The following is a 23472-nucleotide window of genomic DNA, read 5'->3' as shown; positions in this document are numbered from 1 at the left end:
CCATCTGATCACTTTATATAGTGCCTTTTCATAAGGTGCCTTGTTGTCATGAACACCACTTCTTTGCACATTTCTATATTATGAGACCTGGCAGGTGCAGTGACTGACTTAGACCACAGGGGTCACTCATGGATGCTGAACTTGCCCCCTTATGATTATATAGTGCCTTTTCTTATACAGCACCTTTGCACTGTGAATGCCATTGCTCTATATATTTTTAAATTGTTAGGCCTTGCTATGGGAACTGACATTCTCATTTAATGGGGGAATCACCTTACAGCATTATATAGTGCCTTTCATATACAGTGTCTTGCTATCATGAATAACAATTCTCTGTATTTAGAGGGCCAGGAAGATGCAGCGACTCACTTGGCTCACAAGGGGGCACTCTTGGGCACTGAACCTGCCACCTTATGGTCACATGCTGCCTGTCCTTAGTATTTCTCCATTGTGACACAGTCCCTGATGAAGACTGATGTCATCACCTCATGACTTTATACAGTCCCTCCTAAATATAGCGCCTTTTGACTGTGAAAACTACTATATTGTAAATTTCCATGGACTTAGTTGGGTTTCCTAGGGAGTCACTAGTGGGGACTGAAACTGCCACCTAAGACAGCTAACAGCAGATCCCCCTAAAACGACGACATTCTTCTTTTAAATGGTCTCGCTTGCCGTGTGATTAACCAGCAGTTTATAAGCCGAGTCGGGTTTACTTTAGAAAAGACGAAGGTCGCCACCTGGTGGAACATTTTGGAATTAAAGTTTCCTGTTTCGGCCGGCAGTGATGTTTGCGCCAAGTTTACAATTGAAAGTCAAGAGAGCCCTCTAGTGGAACATTTTAGAAGCGCATTGTCATTTATATCAGGTTTGGCCCGGTTGAATTTTGGTGATGAAAGGTGCCTTCCAGTGGGACATTTCACATCTCATTTCATTTTCTGAAACCGCTTGTGTCCTGGTGAGGGTGACAGTGGCAGCAGGCCAAAAGGTCAGTCCAGACATTCCTGTCCCAAACTGCAGATTCCAGTTCTTGCAGGGGAATCCCCAGGAGCTTCTAAACCATTCTAGAGATTTAATCCCCACAGCGTGTCCTTTATCGCTGCTCAGCGGGATGTGCCCAGTGTGGTGTCCCCACTAAATGTCCAAACCACCTCAACTAGTGTCTCCCAAACTGGACGAGCAGCAACTCTACTCTACCTTGGGGTGTACCTTACATCCGGTTAGCTTGCGAACGTGAGAATTACTTAGCAGATTTAATCTGATTTTTTTTCTATAACTTGCTTGAACATCCATCCATCCATTATCCAACCTGCTATATTCTAACTACAGGGTCACGGAGGTCTGCCGGAGCCAATCCCAGCCAACACAGGGCGCAAGGCAGGAAACAAAGCCTCCCGCAGGGCACACACACACACCCACACACTAGGGGCAATTTAGAATCACCAGTGCACCAAACCTGCATGTCTTTGGGCTGTGGGAGGAAACCCACGCAGACACGGGGAGAACATGCAAACTCCACGCGGGAGGACCCGGGAAGCGAACCTTGCTTGAGCATTCCGGTTGATTTTGCGACTTCTCTCATCGCGCTCATTCGCTTGCACTAATCCGAGACAGAGGCTATGGGCTGGGGTGGGAGTGTGACGTCAGGAATGGGGAACCGGGCGGGGACTTCCTCACTGTCCTGTTTCTCTAGTATGCAGGCGGAGCCGCAGGGGGGCGGCTAGTAATAAATAAATGATGAATGAAAGGCACTTTATAATGAATAGATGGATGAACAAAAGGCACTATATCTTTATATTATATCAGATATATATAAAATCCAACGTCTGTATATATTTGCGTGAATCCAAGAGAGACTCTATGGACTCTAAGGGTGAAGTGTGACGTCAGGGGGAGCCGGGCAGAGCCGTCCTCACTCACGCGCCCGCCTCCGTTCAACTCGCGGTACCTCTCGCCACGTTTCGAGTGCTCCTTGCCTCCGCTTTGTTTATTTGTTTGTTTGTTAATTGATTTTTAAAGTTTGTCCTGCTTCAGTACTACGCGGGTGGACGGCTAGTTTGTGATAAAAACGCAAACCCTGAGCACCTGGACAGACAGACAGGTAAACTGAGAGAAGGGGCAGAATGTCACGTCTGTTTAATGTCTTCCTGAACGAATGAGTTAAAAAAAAACAAATCATGTCAGCTAATGTCATTACTTTCAGGAGGTCATTCCAAAGTCATAGAGCTGAAGGCCCTGTTGTCACAACAAGATGGCCACAATCAGAGGACCTTAGTGGGCGAACAGGAACAGAACGTGACGGAGAAGGTCACTGACGTACTACAATGTGAGGCCATTGAAGGCTTTGGAGGTTAATAATAGAATTTCCTACTTGATCATGTAAGACACAGGGAGCTGTGAAGGTGCAGCAGGATGGCTGTGATGTGCTGCTCGCTGTCTGTGTCAGGACTGTGATATCAGATCAGAACGGGCACCTGTGAGTAGCGAGTCACAATAATCAATGTGGGATGTGACAAAAACAGGGACAGATTCTCAAAAGGAGAGGAAGGAGCAAACATAAGAAATGTGACACAGGTGGAAGTCAGAAGGCTTCGTGGTTTACATGAGTGAAATAAGAAAAGGAGGAATCAAAGTCACAAGAAGATTCTTTGTAGTAAAGGAAAGTGTGACGAGCTCATCTTAAATTTGTCCGCTGGTCTGTGCTATAACTTTGATTTCTGTGTAATTCCAATAACTTTGATCATTTTTATTGTCAAAATCGCTGAATTGGCGCATTTCCTCTTCAAATACAGGGGAGAAATACGAGGTGAGGGAGCGACGAGCCTCACCTCCCCTCCGACTGCGCTCTCCTCACACACTGACAGGTTGATGCCTGCGATTGGCGCGTGCCTGTCGCTGTCTCTGTGTATGTCGCCAATCTAAGGTCTGCAGACACAGTTTATTATACGCCCTGACACTCCACAGTCTGGCTTATATCTTTACTGAATGTGTGGGACATTTTTAGTCTTGCTAATCTATACTAATAAAAGTCAAAGCCCTCACTCACTCACTCAATCACTCACTGACTCATCACTAATTCTCCAACTTCCCGTGTGGGTGGAAGGCTGAAATTTGGCAGGTTGATTCCTTACAGCTTCCTTACAAAAGTTGGACAGGTTTTATATCGAAATTCTACGCGTAATGGTCATAACTGGAAGGTATTTATCTCCATATACTGTAATGGAGTTGAGCTGGAAAGACGTGGGGGCGGAGTTTCGTGTGACATCATCACGCCTCCACGTAATCACGTGAACTGACTTTCAACGCAGTGCGTAGAAAACAAGGAAGACCTCCAAAAAGCGCTTAAGAAAACATGAATTATATAATTGAGAAGGCAGCGAAACAATAAGAAACGAGCGAGTGACACATACAACCATATTCATGAGTGCAGCTACCTAAACTTTAAATTAAGTTCCTAGACAGGCTGCCGCTGGCGTTTCTCATGCCCACGGGTAATGCGGGATACAAGTTTAATGAGAGGACGCAGGATATAAACGAGAGTTTTGATCACTTTGTAACTAAGTTAAAATTGTAGGTGAAGGGGTGTGCTAATGCAAATTCCGAGAGACTGTGTTTGTGGGGGATTGACAGTTAAGGCGGGTGGGGGAGTCACGTCATCATCTCCCCTCCCAATCACCTCATTTCGCTCTGAGCTGAGCTCCGCGGCTAACGCCGTCTTCCGAAGCAACTTCATCAGACTGCCACCAAATACTCACAGAAAAATCCACAAGTTAATACACACGCTGTCTCTAGAGTTTCTCCACACTGAATCCTCCAGGCACTAATTACAAAAGGTTACATTGACAATCGTGTTACGTTATTTTTAAAATGTTTCCTTTTCTTAGCACAAGCACAGCTGAGAAGCTTCGATGCATGTGCTCCATAACGCGGTAAAAAATAACGCATTTAATCACACTTTCAATTCCAAGTAAAGGGGAACTTCTCTCAATGCATGATTTCCTGGTACACCGATTACGTTGACGCACACATCAGAGCTACAAAAATGTAACAGTCGGAAGAAAGCGTGTTGCTAGGACTGATTGGAGGAAAATTTCATTTCAAAAGACTACCCGACAGAAGCCTTGATAAAAGCGTGGTTTTGTGCACATATATAGATATATACTCAGCAAAAAAAGAAACGTAGTTTTTAGAACTGTGACCTTAAATGCCTACTTTCTGTAAGCTGTTAAAGTCTTAACGACCATTCCACAGGTGCATGTTAATGAATTGATTATGGTTAATTGAACATGCATAGAAAACATTGTTTAAACCCTTTACAATGAAGATCCATCCATCCATTTTCTAACCCGCTGAATCCGAATACAGAGTCATGGGGGTCTGCTGGAGCCAATCCCAGCCAACACAGGAACCAATCCTGAGCAGGGTGCCAACCCCCTTGCAGGACACACACAAACACACCAAGCACACACTAGGGCCAATTTAGAATCGCCAATCCACCTAACCTGCATGTCTTTGGATTGTGGGAGGAAACCAACACAGACACGGGGAGAACATGCAAACTCCACGCGGGGAGGACCCGGGTCTCCCAACTGCAAGGCAGCAGCGCTACCACTGCGCCACCGTGTCGCCCTACAATGAAGATCTGTAAAGTTATTTGGATTTTTAAAACATTATTGTTGAAATACACAGTCCTGAAAAAGGGACGTTTCTTTTTTTGCTGAGTATATATATATATATATATGTGGATGTATATGTATATATATGTTCATGTGTGTGTGTGTGTATGTATATGTACATATATATATATATATATGACAGCAATACTCATGACAATAACAATGTCAATCATGTTACGTTATTATTAAAATGTTTCCTTTTCTTTTTCATTACTTCTTTAACACACTACTTCTCCGCTGCGAAGCACGGGTATTTGGCTAGTCGGACATAAAACTGCAGTGAGAAGGCACAAGGTGATGCAGACAGTACGGTGGCGCCCTGAAGGGGGCGCATGTGAGCCCAACAGGTGCCCGCCGCTGCTGTTCTTCTGCGCAGAGGCGCCAATAAGTTAGCGACAACAGAAAGTCACGTGCACTGCAGCGGGCCGTTTATTTTTAGTTTTTTTTTTTTGGACTGAAAAAAAAAATTTGGAGGACTTTTACAAGAAAGTGACGGAGATTTTCGTGGAGAAGTAAAGGCGCATAGACTCTGTTTACAAATAAAGGTAAGCATAAACGGTGTTCAATTTTATAAAAAATGGGATCAGGCTAAGAAAAAAGACACCTTAAATAAAATATTCTTTTGTTTCTCTTGTTATCCTTTTGTTGAACAGTCTGCATTAAAACTGATTAAAGCATCAGAATTAAAAGCTTTTATAAACAACTAAATATTACAATTAAGATCAAAATTGAAATCTGTTGTTTTTTTGTACACCACTCTATACTTTCATTTGTATTGATTGAGTTTGAATTGTGGAATTGCAACAGTGAATTGAGAACACATGGAGGGTGAGAAGCACATGCACTTTATCTCCGCTGTCTCTCTCTCACTCTCTCTCTCCCTCTCTCTCTCCCCTCTCTCTCTCTCTCTCTCTCTCTCTCTCTCGCTGTTCTTTCTTAGCCAAATATGCGCCTTACCTGTGTGTGTGTAAAGAATGAGATATGAAACATCACCAGACGTCAATGTGCATGCTGGCTGCCAACTGAACAGTCAATAAGCGACTCTTTGGGGTTCATATACAGTATTTGTACGGCACAGCAGCATCTTCGGACTGTCCAACACCTCAGATCTCTCACTACTCTACTAATGTTCTGCCCTCCATAAGAAAACAATACATGGGTTGTAAAAGGAGCCATTTCTACTAATTTACTTATGTTTGTTTTGTTAGGAAATATTTTTAGAAAATCTTTTAAAAGAGCACAAAGTGAGCTTTAAAAATACTAACGTAAGAAAGGAGAACGAATGTCAATATTTCAAAATGAGCAGCAGACACAAAAAAGTATTAGGGCCACGATGAAGAAAAAAAAGAATATGGCAAGAATAAAGTGAAAATCTCGAGAATAAAGTCAACATTTCTACTTTTTTCTCGACATGTTGACTTTATTCTCGTAGCTTGTCATTAAAGTAGAACATTGTACACTAAACTTCTTCTTAAAATGAATCACCGCACACAATGCATTAACTTCATGATATTCCTCCTCTCTGAACATTTAGAATGCTAAGATTAATACTTGATATCTTTTTCATTAAATTAAACACTTGGGGGGCTCGGTGGCGTGGAGGTTGCACTGCTGCCTGGCAGTAAGGGGGTCTCGGGTGTTCCGTACCTTGAGTTTGCATGTTTTTCTGGTGGGTTTACTTGACGTGCTTCAGTTTCCCTTCAAAGTCATGTAGGCTGTGAGGTTTTCTTCTGCTATGTTGTTCCCTGTTGCTCGTATTCACCCTGCGATGTGCTGGCGCCCCGTTCAGGATTTTCTCCTTGCACGCATGATGCTTGCTGGGATGGGTGAAAACCTGAATGGTTGGCATAATTAAACATGAATTATGAAGATTTTTCAAAGCTCCGAACACTCCATGTCCTAAGTTTATAACTAGTCTAACTTTCACAAAGACGTTTATCGTGTGGGGATTGGTTATGTGGAGAAAGAAAAAGGAAGGATAGGAACTGAGGGGTTTGGTACATCAGATAGAGACAACATGCCAGGAATAAATAAAGTCCCACAGAAGAACATCAACTAACCCAGCCACAGGGGATGCACAAGCCAGTTTGTTTCTTCTCGCCAGTCCCAAGCTCGGATTAATGAGGAGGGTTACGTCAGGAAGGGCATCTGGTGTCAAATTTTGCCAAATCAATATGCGGACAACAATACAAATCTCCATAGCGAATCATTTGAGCCCCAGTTAACAACGACCGCCACCAGTATTGTTAGCCAACAGGGTGCTGGTGGAAATTGGGCTACTGTTGGTCAAAGAAGAAGAAGAAGCAGAGCGGGGAGACGTGTCATGAGGCACGAGGAGAGCAGGAATGAGAGCTGAGCATAGGAACTTTGAATGTGGGCAGTATGACTGGTAAGGGGTGAGAGTTAGCAGATATGACGGAGAGAACGAAGGTTGATTTATTGTGTTTGAAAGAGTAGAATAAGGCCAGGGGGATCAGAGGTGGGTTCAGATTGTTATCATGGTGTGGATGGGAGGAGAAATGGAGTAGGAGTTATTCTGAAGGAACAGCATGTCAAGAATGTTCTGGAGGTGAAAAGATTGTCAGACAGAGTGATGATGATGAAGCTGGAAATTGGAGGTGTGATGATGAATGTTGTCAGTGCATATGTACCACGAGTTGGGTGTGTGATGGGTGAGAAAGAAGATTTCTGGGGAGAGCTGGATGAAGTGATGAACAGAGAGTGGTGATTGGAGTGGATTTCAATCGACATGGTGAAGAGAACAGTGGAGATGAGGAGGTGATGGGTAGGTATGGTGTCAAGGAGAGGAATGAAGAAGGTCAAAGGATAGTGGATTTGTGAAAAGGATAGGCATGACTGTGGTGAATACGTATTTTAAGAAGAGGGAGGAACACAGGGTGACGTACAAGAGTGGAGGAAGATGCACACAGGTAGATGACATACTGTGCAGAAGCGTCCATCTGAAGGAGATTGAAGAAAGTGTAGTTAGACAGCATAGGATGGTGGTCTGTAGGATGACGTGGGAGATCAAGAAGAGGAAGAGAGTGAGGGCAGAGCCAAAGATCAAATGGTGGAAGTTGAAAAAGGAAGACTACAAGGTTGAGTTTAGGGAGAAGGTGAGACGGGCACTGGGTGGCAGTGAAGAGTCACCAGACAGCTGGGCTACTACAGCAGATGTAGTACGGGTGACAGCAAGAAGGGTGCTTCGTGTGACATCTGGACAGAGGAAGGAAGAAAAGGAAACCTGGTGGTGGAATTGAGAAGTACAGGAGAGTATACAGAGGAAGAGGATGGCAAAGAAGAAGTGGAATAGTCAGAGAGATGCAGAAAGTAGACAAGAGAACAAGGAGATAAGACACAAGGTGAAGAGAGAGGTGATGAAGGCTAAAGAAAAGGCGTATGATGAGTTGTATGAGAGGTTGGACACTTAGGAGGGAGGAAAGAACCTGTGGGCTACAGAGAGGCTGAGCTGGGAAAGATGAGCAGCAGGTTAGGGTGATGAAGGATAAAGATGGAAACAAACTCACTAGCGAGGAGAATGTGATGAGCAGATGGAAAGAGGACTTTGAGAGGCTTATGAATGAAGAGAACAAGAGAGAGAAGAAGTTGGATGATGTGGAGATAGTGAATCAGGAAGTGCAACGGATTAGCAAGGAGGAAGTAAAGACAGCGATGATGAGGATGAAGAATGGAAAGACCGTTGGTCCAGATGACATACCTGTGGAAGCATGGAGGTGTTTAGGAGAGAGGGCAGTGGAGTTTTTAACCACATTGTTTAATGGAATCTTGGAAAGTGAGAGGATGATGAGGAGTGGAGAAGAAGTGTACTGGTGGGCCGATATTGAAGAATAAGGGGGTTGTGCTGGACTGCAGTAACTACAGGGGGATAAAATTGATGAGCCACAGCATGAAGTTATGGGAAAGAGTAGTGGAGGCTCAGTTAAGAAGTGAGGTGATGATTAGTGAACAGCAGGATGGTATCAGGCCAGGAAAGAGCACCACAGATGAGATGTTTGCTCTGAGGATGTTGATGTAGAAGTAGAGAGAAGGACAGAAGGAGTCGCAGTGTGTGTTTGTGGACCTGGAGAAAGAAAATGACAGGGTGACTGAGAGGAGTTGTGGTATTGTATGTGGAAGTCGGGAGTGGCAGAGAAGTACGTAAGAGTTGTACAGGATATGAACGAGGGAGTGTGACAGTGGAGAGGTCTGAGGTAGGAGTGACGGAGGTGGGATTACATCAGGGATCGGCTCTGAGCCCTTTCTTCTTTGCAATGGTGATGGACAGGCTGACAGACAAGATTAGACAGGATTCTCCATGGACTGTGATGTTTGCTGATGACATTGTGATCTGCAGGTCGAGGAGACCCTGGAGAGGTGTAGATATGAGAGGAGAGGAATGAAGGTCAGTAGGACCACCAAGACAGAATACATGTGCGTGAATGGGAGGGAGATCAGTGGAATGGTGAGGATGAGGGGAGTAGAGTTTGTGAAGGTGGATGAGTTTAAATCAGCAGTACAGAGTAATGGGGAGTGTGGAAGAGAAGTGAAGAAGAGGGTACAGGCAGGGTGGAGTGGATGGAGAAGAGTGTCAGGAGTGATTTGTAACAGCAAGAGTGAAAGGGAAGGTCTACAGGATGGTAGTGAGACCAGCTATGTTATATGGGCTGGAGACAGTGGTAAAGGTGACAGAGCTGGAGGTGGCAGAGTTAAAGATATTAAGATTTTCAATGGGTGTGACGAGGACGTACAGGATTAGAAATGAGGACATTAGAGGGTCGGCTCAACTTGGAGGGTTGGGAGACAAAGTCAGAGAGGCGAGATTGTGTTGGTTTGGACATGTGCAGAGGAGAGAAGCTGGGTATATTGGGAGAAGGGTGTTAAGGATAGAGCTGCCAGGGAAGAGGAGAAGAGGAAGGACTAAGAGAAGGTTTATGGATGTGTTGAGAGAGGACATGAGGGTGACGGGTGTGACAGAGCAATGCAGAGGACAGAAAGATATGGAAGAAGATGATCTGCTGTGGCGACCCTAACGGGAGCAGCCAAAAGAAGAAGAACATCCACTAAATTCTGTGTTCATGTCTCTGACCACCAGTGCACAAACCCAACATTTACACAACAGTTCAGTTAAACCTGCGCGATACCCAGTCATTCATTCATCTTCTTGGAGCCTCGTCACACCGTCCATAAAGGGTCTCTACACTGAACGTAGACCTGGGGACCCCTTACTGCCAGGGGGCAGCACCACCGCCACACCGCCATGTATGTTTAATACCTGCTTTAATGCATTTCATCATGAAAATGATATCAAGTATTTATCTTAGCATTCTAAATGTTCAGAGAGCAGGAATATCATAAAGTGAATGGATTCTGTGAGGCGATCGCTGCCGGCGCCTCCTCAGTCCGTTTAAGAAGCGCGTAGTGATTAACTGGGTCGGGGGACAATTAATAGAAAACATCTAATGTGCTACATTAACGTATGACGGGGTTTGAGAAAACCTTGGAAATTAAACATTCATTTTAAGATGAAATTTAGATTACGACATTCTACTTTATGACAAAATAAACTACGAGAATAAAGTCAGACTTTATTCTCAACATGTCGAATTTATTCTCGACATATATATATATATATTCTTCTCCGTGGCCCTAATACGCAAGGTTTTTTATTTTCAAAAACTACTCACCATCAAAAGAAAGCAAAAAAATCAAAGCATTCTAAACTGAGATCAACAGAACATCCATGTACAATACAATACAACTAATATAATGAATGTAGCAACGGACAACAAAAACGGCACTGATTCATTAAATATGCAGTTCACTTTAAGATTCGTTTATTCCCAACATTCCCGAGTGATAAGTTCCATATTATTCCTAAACTGAAAAATAAATTTAAAGGGTTCTTTTGGCCAAACCTTCCTCTTCAAGATCGACTGCAAGTCCTGAGGAGCTCAGCTTTAGTCCTCCTCTTCCTCTTCCTCTTCCTCCATCTCAGGCACGGCACCTCTGAAGATAATGCAGGAAGATTCAGACTTGTTAACTAATGCACCACATTCAGAATATTCACTTTGGGCAAAGGATTTTAATGGCTCAGTTTTCTCAAAATCAACATCATTTGACACCACTGGCTAAAAAGGAAGACATAATTTAGTATAAAGTGGCGTAGACATTCCAACCGTATCCCTATAGATTACCTTCTCATTAAAGAACTCAACCTTCACTTCTTAGCCAAACGGGAATATGTGTATTGATTGTTTCATGAAAAAGAAAAGATTTAAAAGTTGAATAAAACTATGTTAACGTTTGTTAGAAAATGAAGTGATGGATGAATCCAATTTATAAAATAAAATATACAACAAACAATAAAACGGAACTTAAAAGAGCTTAGTTTTTGTTAAAATATCGTCTTAAAGTACTGGGAAATGTCCTTTCGTCAGGAAAATAGACTAAACTTTGGGCAAAAATGATCCTGATTTGATGACAATGCAACATTAAGTGTTGACCCCCCAGTTTTTCCGAGTCAAACTAAACATCGCAACCAGTGTTGTAGTCATTAACCATTAGCTCACCAGCCAAAGAACAAAGATTACATTCATGTAATGTGACGTTAACGTTTCAACCTGTTTTCAAGAACATTTTGCAAGATATACAGTTTTTATCATTAAAATTAAAAACAATATTAATAATAATAACAATACTACTGTGAGACTTTCTACCATCTATTGGTTTGAGCTCGAGAGCTCTGCGCTCGTGCATAGAAACGGAGACTTCTTGTGTTCGCCTCACTTAGGATTGATGACGTCACTTCTGTCCTAAAACTGCGGTGATGCGTGAGCATGCGCGTGTATTAGTTTTGTGCCTGATGCGCAGAAAGTCTCTGCTTCCCGAAGTCTGAACGTTGCCACATTTGTTCGATTGTTTCTTGACTTAGTCTTAGTCTGTTTGGTGTAGGTTGTACCCTTCATTGTTAACTTTATTCGAGATATAACATTCACATTTTTTCTGCAAGTAATTATAAGGCTCTTAACTACGTTTTACAAACTTGTTCAGGCAACCTTTTATGTCTAAATCTGTTCAGTTTAATGTTTAAAACTGCATAAAGGCACATTCAGAAATGTTGTTTCTTTATTAATATATAAGAGTTTCTAGAAAACAAACATGGTAATCGCTGTTTAAGAAATCACTTGTTCATGTCTGTACAGCGCTGACGCATTTGGTAACTGCAGTGCCTTTGCCAAAGACGGCGCGTCGTAGCGCGCTGTTAATTTCTGCTGCCATCTACTGGCCCTTATGGGTATTACCTGTTGAGAGCATTCTATGGGCTCATTTGTGAGTTATTTAACAGTAGAATCTCATGACTTTTTCGTTGACCCTGACCTACTTAAAATTTCCTGACATACGCTAAGAAGCTCGCTGCTCTTTATCACTGAACTGTTAGCCCATTTTTGTGTTGCATATCTATCTATCTGTCTATCTATCTATCTATCTATCTATCTATCTATCTATCTATCTATCTATCTATCTATCTATCTATCTATCTATCTATCTATCTATCTATCTATCTATTATACAGTGCCTTTCACATCTGTCTGTCTATCTATCATTGTGACGTTTGTATCATCAAGGCCTTTCTGAATTTAAAATAGTTCTGATATTTTTTAATTGGGAGGATCATGCCTGCAATGTTTTTTGTTTTTGTTTTGTTCTCCAGGTGTGCCACCTTATAACTTGAGGGCACCAGCTTGTTGAGCAGCCAGTCTGAGTCAGACACACACAGTCACAGTCACAATGCTTGCTGGGATGGGCGCAACCCTGAATGGTTGGCATAATTAGATATGTTATAACGAAGATTTTTCAAAGTTTTGAACACTTCTTGTCCTAAGTTTATAACTAGTTTAACTTTCACAAAGACGTTTATCGTGTGGGGATTGGTTATGTGGAGAAAGAAAAAGGAAGGATAGGAACTGAGGGGTTTGGTATGTAAAGCAAAGACAACATGCCAGGAATAAATAAAGTCCCTCAGAAGAACATCAACTAACCCACCCACAGGGGATGCACAAGCCAGTTTGTTTCTTCTCGCCAGTCTCAAGCCCCGATAAATGAGGCGGGTTACATCAGGAAGGGCATCTGGTGTAAAATTTTGCCATATCAATATGCAGACAACAATACAAATTTCCATAGCAGATCAGTTGAGCCCCAGTTAACAACGACCGCCACCAGTACTGTTAGCCAACAGGGTGCTGGTGGAAATTGGGCTACTGTTGGCCAAAGAAGAAGAAGGAGAAGTGGGGAGACGTGTCATGAGGCAGGAGGAGAGCAGGAAAGTAAAGAGAGTGGAACTGAGGGTAGGAACTTTGAATGTGGGCAGTTTGACTGGTAAGGGGAGAGAGTTAGCAGATATGATGGAGAGAAGGAAGGTTGATATATTGTGTGTGAAAGAGGGGAGTAAGGCCAGGTGGATCAGAGGTGGGTTCAGATTGTTATCATGGTGTGGATGGGAGGAGAAATGGGGTAGGAGCTATTCTGAAGGAACATCTATCTATTATACAGTGCCTTTCACATCTGTCTGCCTATCTATCTATCTATCTATCTATCTATGTATCTATCTATCTATCTATCTATCTATCTATCTATCTGTCTATCTATCTATCTATCTATCTATCTATCTATCTGTCTATCTATCTATCTATGTGACGTTTGTATCTCCAAGGCCTTTCTGAATTTAAAATAGTTCTGATATTTTTTAATTGGGAGGATCATGCCTGCAATGTTTTTTGTTTTTGTTTTGTTCTCCAGGTGTGCCACCTTATAACTTGAGGGCACCAGCTTGTTGAGCAGCCAGTCTGAGTCAGACACACACAGTCACAGTCACACCAACGAGACAAGTCAAGATGTCTGCCACGCGCCTCCTGCTGCTGTGCGTCGCCTTCATTTGCCTCTCAGGTGAGATTCCTGCTTATTCGGTTTGCGTCTTTCCCACAGTCGCCAGTTTTGTTACAAACTGAGAAAAGTGATTGAAAGTTCAAGTTCAGTTTCTACTTGTGTGGGTTTTGCGTGAGTTTTGTTACTGATGATCTTTTTTTTTTTGTCTCACATCGACATGTTAAGTACATTGAAATTAGGAATATCTGTGTATAAACCTTTTCACACCCCTGGCAGAATCTGTAAAATGTTAGCCGTTTTTGGAAAATACGAATGGTCAGACAAAGTCCCTTTTTTTTTAATTAAGGAGGAGAGGTCAGGTAAGGCTTTGTATTATTAGGGAGAACACGCAAACTGCATGCAGGGAGGACACGGGATGGAAACTCTGATCTCCAAATGGCGGGCAGCAGCACTACCACTGCACCACTGCACTATTTGGTTTTTATACAATATATGAAGAAAAGGTGCTATATAATACAGAGAGTGTATAGATAGACCTGAAAGCACTATATAATAGATAGATAGATAGATAGATAGATAGATAGATAGATAGATAGATAGATAGATAGATAGATAGATAGATAGATAGATAGATAGATCAACAACATTTATTCTCTATAGCACATTATCATACAAATAATGGAGCTCAAAGTGCTTAATATGATGAAGAAAGAGAAAAAAGACAAAATAAATAATTAAAATTAGGGAACACTTATTAACATTGAATAAGATTAAGGTCCAATGGCCAGGGAGGACAGAAAAAACGAAAAAAAAACTCCAGACGGCTGGAGAAAAAAGTAAAATCTGCAGGGGGTCCAGGCCACGAGACCACCCAACCCCCTCTGGGCATTCTACCTAACATCAATGACCTCAATCAGTCCAGATAGATAGAGAGTGTGGGAAACAGCCCAGACACAGACAGGTAGACATCGTTTAAGCACCACAACACGTTTATTTACGGCTATTTGTGCACACACGTCCCAATGCCGCAGCACCAATCACCCCAAAGTCCAGGCCCTCAACGATCCCTCTTCCTTCTTCGGACCGCCTCCGCTCCTCTCCTCTAAGACTCTGTCCAACTACACTTTTGATGTGGGTACCTTTGCTGGTCTTGGAAAATATTATAGAAGAACAGAGAAGGACTGTCACTTGTGGCCATGAAGTCCCCCAAACGAGGAGATGGCAGAATCCCTCAGGCAGAGCTCCCATTTGTACACCCAAAGGGCACCTTGGGAATTGGAGTCCTGATGGGAAGCCCTGTCTGAATATGTGGGGGCCACCAGAGAGAGCTGTGGGGAGAGGACTGTAAGGAGGTGTAGTCATGTAGCAATGGAAAGAAAGAAAGAAAGAAAGAAAGAAAGAAAGAAAGAAAGAAAGAAAGAAAGAAAGAAACCTGTCAGCCTCATCCAGTTGAGTTGGAGTCGGTAGGTGGAGGACAAGGCTTGCCTGGAGGAGAGGAGAGGAGATTGAGAATTCGCATAGGAACAGTGCTGTTTTGAAGAGAGGACCCATTAAAGGCATCTTCACATAATAAACCGGACTTTATTTTAAAACCCCTGGCTGTGTACATACACTGTGTCTGGAGCCTGTGGCTCATTGGCGCCCCCTATCTGTCACACCACAAATAAATAAAGCTGATTGAGAAAAGGGCGAATTTTAGAACGTGCAAGTGCCATTGTGTGTTCTGTGTAGAGTTTGCATGTTCCCACCGTGTAGATGTGAGTTTTCTTTTGATATTCCATTTGTTTATTTCTGTCTTTCTCTTCTTCACATGTTCAGTAAATTGTTGAATCGTCAGTAGTTCTGTAGGTGATGTGCGCCCTCTGGTGGCCTGTTCAGGTCGGATTTGCCCCTTACAGGCACTGCTGCACATACTGTATAGCAAATGTCCCTAAATGTGTTATATAGTTATATATATTATATGTATATTAGTCATATATAATAAATGTATTATAAAAGGTAATGTATGGCAGACAGTGAACTACTTTGGAGTTTCTTTTATCTTCTTTTGCATGAAAAACTGCACAGGTCAGTGGCCAGAAAAGTCCACCAGTTTAGCTGTTAGGTGACATCGCCTTATGTAACGCGATGGCATTGACAGACCCAATGACCGAAATGATGACCGGTGCCTCTGGTCCTCCACAATGCTCATCTATGAAAGTGGACGAGGATTTTCTTTTTCAGATGTTTCAGTAAATACGCAATGATGAAAGGCGCTATATTAAACCATTAATGCTGATGAATATTCAGTGACGGGTTTCTTTAACTTTCTTCCACAGTCCTTTCCGATGGGGCAGCTGTCCCTCCATTTCTTGAACAGGTAAGGGTCTCCTCAAATTCTCTCCTTCACTGCTCGGCACTCACATCCAGCTAATCGTCTGTTCTCTCCATTCCTGTAGCCTGACTGTCACAAGTATGAAAATAATATCTGCTTACTGCACTGGGCCCCTGTGTGTGGCAAGAACGGCCAAACCTATATCAATGAGTGCACCCTCTGTATGTACATAAAGTAAGTGACAACTGCTTTAAGAGGGCATTCAAACAGGAAACATCAATGTATAGGAAATGAGTGGCTGGGACTGAACCAGACATGTTTGTCATTTTATATAGCGCCTTTTCTAACGGAAACCCATCTTAAGGCACGTTAAGACTTAGTAGTTTGAATATTTCTTCATTGGTGGTCCTAGAAGGGAAGTGACTCACACAAGTCCACACAAACAGGCCATGACAGGGAGTCGACATGATTTATATAGCGCCTTTCCACCTTAAGACACAACTGCAGGTAGGACACATGAGTGTGAATTCCTGATTATGACCCCATATGTAACCCAAGTCATTCAAGTTTGCACATTCAGTCCATAGCAGAGAGGACAGATTCTCACTTATGAAAGCATGTAGCGCCTTTTCAGTGTGAATTCCCTTCTGAGGGTGGTTTCCAGAATGTGTCCTTGGACATTAAGTGACTCACAGAGTGTCACAGAGGGACTCCGTGATGGCGTCTGACAAGGCGAGCTTATCGTTTTATATAGTGCCTTCTTATAATTTCATTAGCACTGCTGCTGCTTCATGGCTCCTGAAGTTTGAGCTCCAATCTCAAGTCCAGGTGGTGTCCATGTGAAGGTGACACATTTTCTGAGTGTCCATCTACATTCCCAGAGACGTGCAGGTTAGGTTGATTGGTGATTTCAAATCACCCCCAGTACAAGTGTGACTGGGACCAGTGATGGACTGGTGTCCTGCCTTAGTATTACCAGGATGTTTTCCAGCTGTGACAATGACATGACGTGACATTTTTAGAGTGACAGTCACCCTAAGACACTTTGTAGATAAAACCGTTTATTTGTGCATTCTGAGCCCTGGCAGGTGCTAAGAGTCACTCGGGACCCCCTCAGTGTTGGTGACAATGCTGACATTCTTATATATTTTATAGAGACTTTCATAAGTGAATTCTATCCCATGCTGGTCTTCAGTGACAGCCCACTAATTTCAATATCCCAACGGTTTGTCACCATTCAGGAACACAAAGAAAATCGGTGCTGAGGACTGAGCGGGCAAGTCCCAGTTTCATATAGCGCCTTGTCACAGTGAATGACACCGCCATGTCAGTCTCTCACTGAGAATCTCCTGACTCTCTCTGGGTCTTCACACTTCTGGAAATCCTCTTACGGCGTCTCACTGGATCAACGGGTCAGCAGGCGCTGGGGTAGGTGATACGGTGGGCTGCTCTGTACTTGGTGGTCCGCATCATAATCTCAGTCCCTTTCATTCTTCCCCTTTCTGCTGCTTCTTCTGGTCTCACTCCCCCAGTCTACAACACTATCTAGAACTTTCTATCTGTAACGGACCCCGTTTTACAGGGCACTTTTGGGATGTCACAATTGGGGGGCTTGTTTCTTTGCTTAAATCGATATCACATTGCATGGCTCCTGCCTCCTGATCTTACATGATATTTATATGGCGCCTTTGCAGGAGAGCACAGTGGCATCCTTATGTTTCTGCACTGATCACAGGCAGGTCAGGTGACTCACACGGTGGTCCGACTTGCCAGGCGTATTTGGGGTCTTTCACACTTTTTTTCTCTTATTGCTCACTTCTCTGTTTGTTCATCATGAGGGTCCAATGGCACTTTGGTGTCACACAGTGTGATAAGAGAGGTGTAGACTCTGTCCAAACATCCCATAATATGCCCCGTTTTGACTTACTCTACATAATGAGCTCCTTTTAACACTGAACTGCAATGCTGTGGACGGTGGTCACCTGATCCAGAACCACTACAGGTGCCCCTTCTCATACCTCCAGTGAGATCAATGCCAGGTGGACAAGTGGCGCAGACCGCGGCTCTTCAGGTCTCTCAAGGGTGGGATGAGGGGCTTCTCCAGTAAGTGTCCATCACGGCTCATTGGTTTTATTCTGTCTTTCCTTTACAGAAAAAAGAAAACTCCGATCTTCATCACAAAACGAGATGTTTGTTAGTCGTCGGGCGATCACCTGATTCTTCAAAGAACACTCCCATCTCCAACGTAAAACAAGGAAAATGTTGGTCCTCTGGCAGACACCTGTTTATTAACTGATCTCCACCCACAGACCACCACCTCACCAGCTCCCCTCTGACCCACTGCAGCCCCTGTGAACCTTCCAAATCCGAAATAAACATTTACTCATGGCATCAAATCTGAGCCCCCAAGCTCATCTTTGTGTATGTGGTTCTCTCATTTTTATCCAAAGGGACTTCCAAATCAGTTCTTTCCAGATTTCTACATTGTAAGGCCTGGCAGGGGTACTGGCACATTTCACAGACCCCTGGTGATGTTATTAGTGCTTCTTTCTATTGTGACCACCACATGGTTTGTGTCTTCCTATTGTGAGCGCCTGGCAGGCCCACCAGATGACCAAAGGAGTCATGTGATGGCTGAAATGACCACCTTATGATTTAATATAGCGCCTTACATCGTGAACACCAGCTCTTTCCTTATTTTAGATTGTAAGAAGTAGCAGCTGGTGGGTTCAGTGCTGTGCTCAAGTCACAGGGTGTCACCCTGGATGACTGCATCTGTCACTGGATGACTTTGTATAGTGTCTTTGTATAGAGCGCCTTTCTTTTGTGAACTCTAGTTCTCCCCATATTTTTATGCTGAAAGACTCCATTAGGCACAGAGACTCACCGGTCAAAGCGGAGTCAGTGGTGGGCACTAAATGTTCTGCCTTGTGACTCTATATAGTGCCTTTCATCATGAACGCCAATCCATTCCATTTTTCTATATCGTGAGCCCTGGCTGGCACAATGACTCACTCATGCCATCTGATCACTTTATATAGTGCCTTTTCATAAGGTGCCTTGTTGTCATGAACACCACTTCTTTGCACATTTCTATATTATGAGACCTGGCAGGTGCAGTGACTGACTTAGACCACAGGGGTCACTCATGGATGCTGAACTTGCCCCCTTATGATTATATAGTGCCTTTTCTTATACAGCACCTTTGCACTGTGAATGCCATTGCTCTATATATTTTTAAATTGTTAGGCCTTGCTATGGGAACTGACATTCTCATTTAATGGGGGAATCACCTTACAGCATTATATAGTGCCTTTCATATACAGTGTCTTGCTATCATGAATAACAATTCTCTGTATTTAGAGGGGCGGCACGGTGGCGCAGTGGTAGCGCTGCTGCCTCGCAGTTAGGAGACCTGGGTTCGCTTCCCGGGTCCTCCCTGCGTGGAGTTTGCATGTTCTCCCGTGTCTGTGGGTTTCCTCCGGCACTCGGTTTCCTCCCACAATCCAAAGACATGCAGGTTAGGTGGATTGGCGATTCTAAATTGGCCCTAGTGTGTGCTTGGTGTGTGGGTGTGTTTGTGTGTGTCCTGCGGTGGGTTGGCACCCTGCCCAGGATTGGTTCCTGCCTTGTGCCCTGTGTTGGTTGGGATTGGCTCCAGCAGACCCCCGTGACCCTGTATTCGGATTCAGCGGGTTAGAAAATGGATGGATGGATGTATTTAGAGGGCCAGGAAGATGCAGCGACTCACTTGGCTCACAAGGGGGCACTCTTGGGCACTGAACCTGCCACCTTATGGTCACATGCTGCCTGTCCTTAGTATTTCTCCATTGTGACACAGTCCCTGATGAAGACTGATGTCATCACCTCATGACTTTATACAGTCCCTCCTAAATATAGCGCCTTTTGACTGTGAAAACTACTATATTGTAAATTTCCATGGACTTAGTTGGGTTTCCTAGGGAGTCACTAGTGGGGACTGAAACTGCCACCTAAGACAGCTAACAGCAGATCCCCCTAAAACGACGACATTCTTCTTTTAAATGGTCTCGCTTGCCGTGTGATTAACCAGCAGTTTATAAGCCGAGTCGGGTTTACTTTAGAAAAGACGAAGGTCGCCACCTGGTGGAACATTTTGGAATTAAAGTTTCCTGTTTCGGCCGGCAGTGATGTTTGCGCCAAGTTTACAATTGAAAGTCAAGAGAGCCCTCTAGTGGAACATTTTAGAAGCGCATTGTCATTTATATCAGGTTTGGCCCGGTTGAATTTTGGTGATGAAAGGTGCCTTCCAGTGGGACATTTCACATCTCATTTCATTTTCTGAAACCGCTTGTGTCCTGGTGAGGGTGACAGTGGCAGCAGGCCAAACAGGTCAGTCCAGACATTCCTGTCCCAAACTGCAGATTCCAGTTCTTGCAGGGGAATCCCCAGGAGCTTCTAAACCATTCTAGAGATTTAATCCCCACAGCGTGTCCTTTATCGCTGCTCAGCGGGATGTGCCCAGTGTGGTGTCCCCACTAAATGTCCAAACCACCTCAACTAGTGTCTCCCAAACTGGACGAGCAGCAACTCTACTCTACCTTGGGGTGTACCTTACATCCGGTTAGCTTGCGAACGTGAGAATTACTTAGCAGATTTAATCTGATTTTTTTTCTATAACTTGCTTGAACATCCATCCATCCATTATCCAACCTGCTATATTCTAACTACAGGGTCACGGAGGTCTGCCGGAGCCAATCCCAGCCAACACAGGCAAGGCAGGAAACAAAGCCTCCGCAGGGCACACACACACACCCACACACTAGGGACAATTTAGAATCACCAGTGCACCAAACCTGCATGTCTTTGGGCTGTGGGAGGAAACCCACGCAGACACGGGAGAACATGCAAACTCCACGCGGGAGGACCCGGGAAGCGAACCTTGCTTGAGCATTCCGGTTGATTTTGCGACTTCTCTCATCGCGCTCATTCGCTTGCACTAATCCGAGACAGAGGCTATGGGCTGGGGTGGGAGTGTGACGTCAGGAATGGGGAACCGGGCGGGGACTTCCTCACTGTCCTGTTTCTCTAGTATGCAGGCGGAGCCGCAGGGGGGCGGCTAGTAATAAATAAATGATGAATGAAAGGCACTTTATAATGAATAGATGGATGAACAAAAGGCACTATATCTTTATATTATATCAGATATATATAAAATCCAACGTCTGTATATATTTGCGTGAATCCAAGAGAGACTCTATGGACTCTAAGGGTGAAGTGTGACGTCAGGGGGAGCCGGGCAGAGCCGTCCTCACTCACGCGCCCGCCTCCGTTCAACTCGCGGTACCTCTCGCCACGTTTCGAGTGCTCCTTGCCTCCGCTTTGTTTATTTGTTTGTTTGTTAATTGATTTTTAAAGTTTGTCCTGCTTCAGTACTACGCGGGTGGACGGCTAGTTTGTGATAAAAACGCAAACCCTGAGCACCTGGACAGACAGACAGGTAAACTGAGAGAAGGGGCAGAATGTCACGTCTGTTTAATGTCTTCCTGAACGAATGAGTTAAAAAAAAACAAATCATGTCAGCTAATGTCATTACTTTCAGGAGGTCATTCCAAAGTCATAGAGCTGAAGGCCCTGTTGTCACAACAAGATGGCCACAATCAGAGGACCTTAGTGGGCGAACAGGAACAGAACGTGACGGAGAAGGTCACTGACGTACTACAATGTGAGGCCATTGAAGGCTTTGGAGGTTAATAATAGAATTTCCTACTTGATCATGTAAGACACAGGGAGCTGTGAAGGTGCAGCAGGATGGCTGTGATGTGCTGCTCGCTGTCTGTGTCAGGACTGTGATATCAGATCAGAACGGGCACCTGTGAGTAGCGAGTCACAATAATCAATGTGGGATGTGACAAAAACAGGGACAGATTCTCAAAAGGAGAGGAAGGAGCAAACATAAGAAATGTGACACAGGTGGAAGTCAGAAGGCTTCGTGGTTTACATGAGTGAAATAAGAAAAGGAGGAATCAAAGTGACAAGAAGATTCTTTGTAGTAAAGGAAAGTGTGACGAGCTCATCTTAAATTTGTCCGCTGGTCTGTGCTATAACTTTGATTTCTGTGTAATTCCAATAACTTTGATCATTTTTATTGTCAAAATCGCTGAATTGGCGCATTTCCTCTTCAAATACAGGGGAGAAATACGAGGTGAGGGAGCGACGAGCCTCACCTCCCTTCCGACTGCGCTCTCCTCACACACTGACAGGTTGATGCCTGCGATTGGCGCGTGCCTGTCGCTGTCTCTGTGTATGTCGCCAATCTAAGGTCTGCAGACACAGTTTATTATACGCCCTGACACTCCACAGTCTGGCTTATATCTTTACTGAATGTGTGGGACATTTTTAGTCTTGCTAATCTATACTAATAAAAGTCAAAGCCCTCACTCACTCACTCAATCACTCATCACTAATTCTCCAAGTTCCCATGTAGGTTGAAGGCTGAGATTTGGCAGCTCATTCCTTACAGCTTACTTACAAAAGTTGGGCAGGTTTCATTTCGAAATTCTACGCGTAATGGTCATAACTGGAAGGTATTTTTCTCCATATACTGTAATGGAGTTGAGCTCGATGGCCGTGGGGGGCGGAGTTTTGCGTGACATCATCACGCCTCCCACGTAATCACGTGAACTGACTGTCAACGCAGTACGTAGAAAACAAGGAAGAGCTCCAAAAAGCGCTTAAGAAAACATGAATTATATAATTGAGAAGGCAGCGAAACAATAAGAAGCGAGCGAGTGACACATACAACCATATTCATGAGTGCTGCTACCTCGGAAAGAAAGCACGATGTAAACCTAAAGTTTGAATTAAGTTCCTAGACAGGCTGCCGCTGGCGTTTCACATGCCCACAGGTAATGCAGGATACAAGTTTAATGAGAGGACGAGGATATAAACGAGTTTTGATCACTTTGTAACTAAGTTAAAATTGTAGGTGAAGGGGTGTGCTTATGCAAATTCCGAGAGACTGTGTTTGTGGGGGATTGATAGTTAAGGCGGGGGGGGGAGTCACGTCATCATCTCCCCTCCCAATCACCTCATTTCGCTCTGAGCTGAGCTCCGCGGCTAACGCCGTCTTGAGGAACCAACTTTGTGACGCTGCCACCAAATACTCACAGAAAAATCCACGTTAATACACACGCTGTCTCTAGAGTTTCTCCACACTGAATCCTCCAGGCACTACTTACAAAAGGTTACATTGACAATCGTGTTACGTTATTTTTCAAATGTTTCCTTTTCTTAGCACAAGCACAGCTGAGAAGCTTCGATGCATGTGCTCCATAACACGTTAAAAAATCACGCATTTAATCACACTTTCAATACAAGCAAAGGGGAACTTCTCTCAATGCATGATTTCAAAAGATTACCCGTCGGAAGCCTTAATAAAAGCGTAGTTTTGTGCACATACATATATATAGATGTATATATATGTGGATGTATATGTATATATACTCAGCAAAAAAAGAAACGTCCCTTTTTCAGGACTGTGTATTTCAACAATAATGTTTTAAAAATCCAAATAACTTTACAGATCTTCATTGTAAAGGGTTTAAACAATGTTTTCCA

At 43.7% G+C, this 23472-nt stretch overlaps 1 protein-coding gene across 1 annotated transcript; it reads left to right on the top strand.

Moving 5' to 3' along the window:
• Positions 1-13517: 13517 nt before the first annotated feature.
• Positions 13518-18269, top strand: LOC120542688 (serine protease inhibitor Kazal-type 1-like). Its single transcript, XM_039775296.1, has 4 exons — positions 13518-13619; positions 15878-15918; positions 15998-16107; positions 18026-18269. The coding sequence occupies exons 1-4, from the start codon at positions 13568-13570 to the stop codon at positions 18069-18071; spliced, it is 249 nt and encodes an 82-aa protein (XP_039631230.1). The 5' UTR covers positions 13518-13567; the 3' UTR covers positions 18072-18269.
• Positions 18270-23472: the final 5203 nt, after the last annotated feature.

This window comes from Polypterus senegalus, chromosome 13 (assembly GCF_016835505.1).
Source record: "Polypterus senegalus isolate Bchr_013 chromosome 13, ASM1683550v1, whole genome shotgun sequence".
NCBI classification, from domain to species: Eukaryota; Metazoa; Chordata; class Cladistia; order Polypteriformes; family Polypteridae; genus Polypterus; species Polypterus senegalus.
The sequence above is the reverse complement of the archived record's forward strand: the minus strand, read 5'-3'. Positions and strand labels throughout refer to the sequence as shown.

Coding starts and splice junctions, on each gene's coding strand:
- LOC120542688 (XM_039775296.1), top strand. CDS start 13,568: ATGTCTGCCACGCGCCTCCTGCTGCTGTGCGTCGCCTTCATTTGCCTC. Junction 13,620..15,877: donor CGCCTTCATTTGCCTCTCAG/GTGAGATTCCTG, acceptor TTTCTTCCACAG/TCCTTTCCGATGGGGCAGCT. Junction 16,108..18,025: donor ACCCTCTGTATGTACATAAA/GTAAGTGACAAC, acceptor TTTCCTTTACAG/AAAAAAGAAAACTCCGATCT.